Below are 1,729 nucleotides of genomic sequence, written 5' to 3'. Positions count from 1 at the left end.
TTTTTTTTTTTTTTTCAATTCATTAGCAAATGAAAATGTAACGTATATTGTTTGTGAATTCCATTCTTATGGTTCCCAGATTGCACAAACTTTTTATTTTGTGTATATTAGATGTGTGGAGGCTTAGCATTGCACATGTGTTCTGATTTAAAACATTTCTTCTACAGTATGTTTATGACCATCTGTACATGCTGCCAGTACAAGTTTGGCAAGAAGAAGCCTCCATCTGATCACAGTGCTGTCTAAGAGAAACATCCTACAGATATATAATTAAAAAGTCCTGTTTTGCATGTGCATATGTGTACTTATTGTAGTAATGAAAAAAACTGGTTAACTAGCCCTGAACCTGCCCCTAAACGTAACCCATGTAGTTAGCTTATATTACTCGGTCTGTTGGCTAAGTGCATGTACTGTAAAATAAAGAAATCAATAGTAGTCAGGGTTGCTCAGTGATTTGGTTGTGTTTGTGTGTGTTTAGGAGGCAGAGTATTACTCGGTTGATATGGAGAGGGAGAGTAAAGGTTTCGGCTTCAGTCTGAGAGGAGGAAAGGAGTACAACATGGATCTGTATGTGCTGCGATTAGCTGAGGATGGAGCCGCTGCTAAGAACGGCAAGATGAAGGTAAGACAAGATTACAATTCTTTTCATGGTGCATGTGTCGAATTTAAAGCACATTTTTACCAAATATTTGTGTGTGCTAAAAATACAGATTCTTTCTTGTGCTGGTCCATCTCTTGCTCTCTGCACTGTATGTCAGCACTCGTCCCCATGTTCTCCTCCTCTCTCTCCCTCTTCCTCTCAATCCATGTCTGCAGCAATTTGTGTGAAATTCATAAATACGAACTGTTTAGGAAAATGACATGAACATGACATGAGACGAACTGTAATGAAGCAGGCCTTCTGAAATTGCTTCTATAAATACTGATGATTTCAAGGGTGCAAGATCATTTGAAAAAATGTATTTAAAAATCCCCAGTTAGTACACCATTACCTGAAGATCTGTTACTTTTCAAAGTGACCAATTCTTTATCACAGATTCTGTAAGTTCTGATCTGTTGTTTTACTATCACGTGAAAATCGCTCTACAAAGCATCAGTGTTGGAAGTAACCAAGGTTGAAGAATACACATTACTAAAAACTGAGCAACATACTTTAAAAGAAGTATTTACTTACTCCCATTAATCATTGATTCAGGTTGTAAAAATGTCATTATCACCCTTTGTTACAGTCCGTACATCCAAAAACCACATTTCCTTTCCCCACTTATTCTTCCAAAAAAAGCATCTGAAGAACAAGCATACGTTTTTCTGAAATGAAAGAAAAATGCACTTTTTTTTTCTTTGTACAAAACAAAAAAGCCTTTCTCTTATGTGCCATTGATACAAAATGGCATAAAATATGTAGAGCAGAATGACTAAATGTCTGTCCAAATGGAGTCCAGGCTTGCTCCTGAAGGAGTGCACCTAAACTTAACACACGCTGCAGTTCTTGAAGCAAAACAGTCACATAAAAGCTGCTTAAACCGTTAAAATGAGATGTGAAGTATAACAAATTACTTCTAGATCAGCATGATGCCATCTTGGGCCTCCCATGAGCTAATGGTGGTGTCCGCCTCGTTTACAGGTTGGTGATGAAATACTAGAGATCAATGGTGAAAGTACGAAAAACATGAAGCATTCGCGTGCCATCGAGCTGATCAAGACCGGAGGCAGACGAGCTCGACTGGTG

General features: G+C 38.0%; 1 protein-coding gene across 1 annotated transcript in view; it reads left to right on the top strand.

Annotated features, from left to right (window-relative positions):
- Positions 1-1,729, top strand: part of magi1a (membrane associated guanylate kinase, WW and PDZ domain containing 1a) — a 150,506-nt gene that overhangs the window by 144,767 nt on the left and 4,010 nt on the right. The window contains exons 19-21 of the mRNA XM_016250642.1: positions 168-240; positions 479-622; positions 1,625-1,729. The exon at positions 1,625-1,729 is cut by the window's right edge and continues 43 nt beyond it. Of these exons, the coding sequence (XP_016106128.1) occupies positions 168-240; positions 479-622; positions 1,625-1,729 (322 nt within the window). The remainder of the gene's footprint in view (positions 1-167; positions 241-478; positions 623-1,624) is intronic.

The sequence above is a fragment of the Sinocyclocheilus grahami genome, unplaced genomic scaffold (assembly GCF_001515645.1).
Source record: "Sinocyclocheilus grahami isolate Dianchi unplaced genomic scaffold, SAMN03320097.WGS_v1.1 scaffold1000.1, whole genome shotgun sequence".
NCBI classification, from domain to species: Eukaryota; Metazoa; Chordata; class Actinopteri; order Cypriniformes; family Cyprinidae; genus Sinocyclocheilus; species Sinocyclocheilus grahami.
Note: the sequence above shows the minus strand (reverse complement) of the source record. Positions and strands in the feature narration are given on the sequence as shown.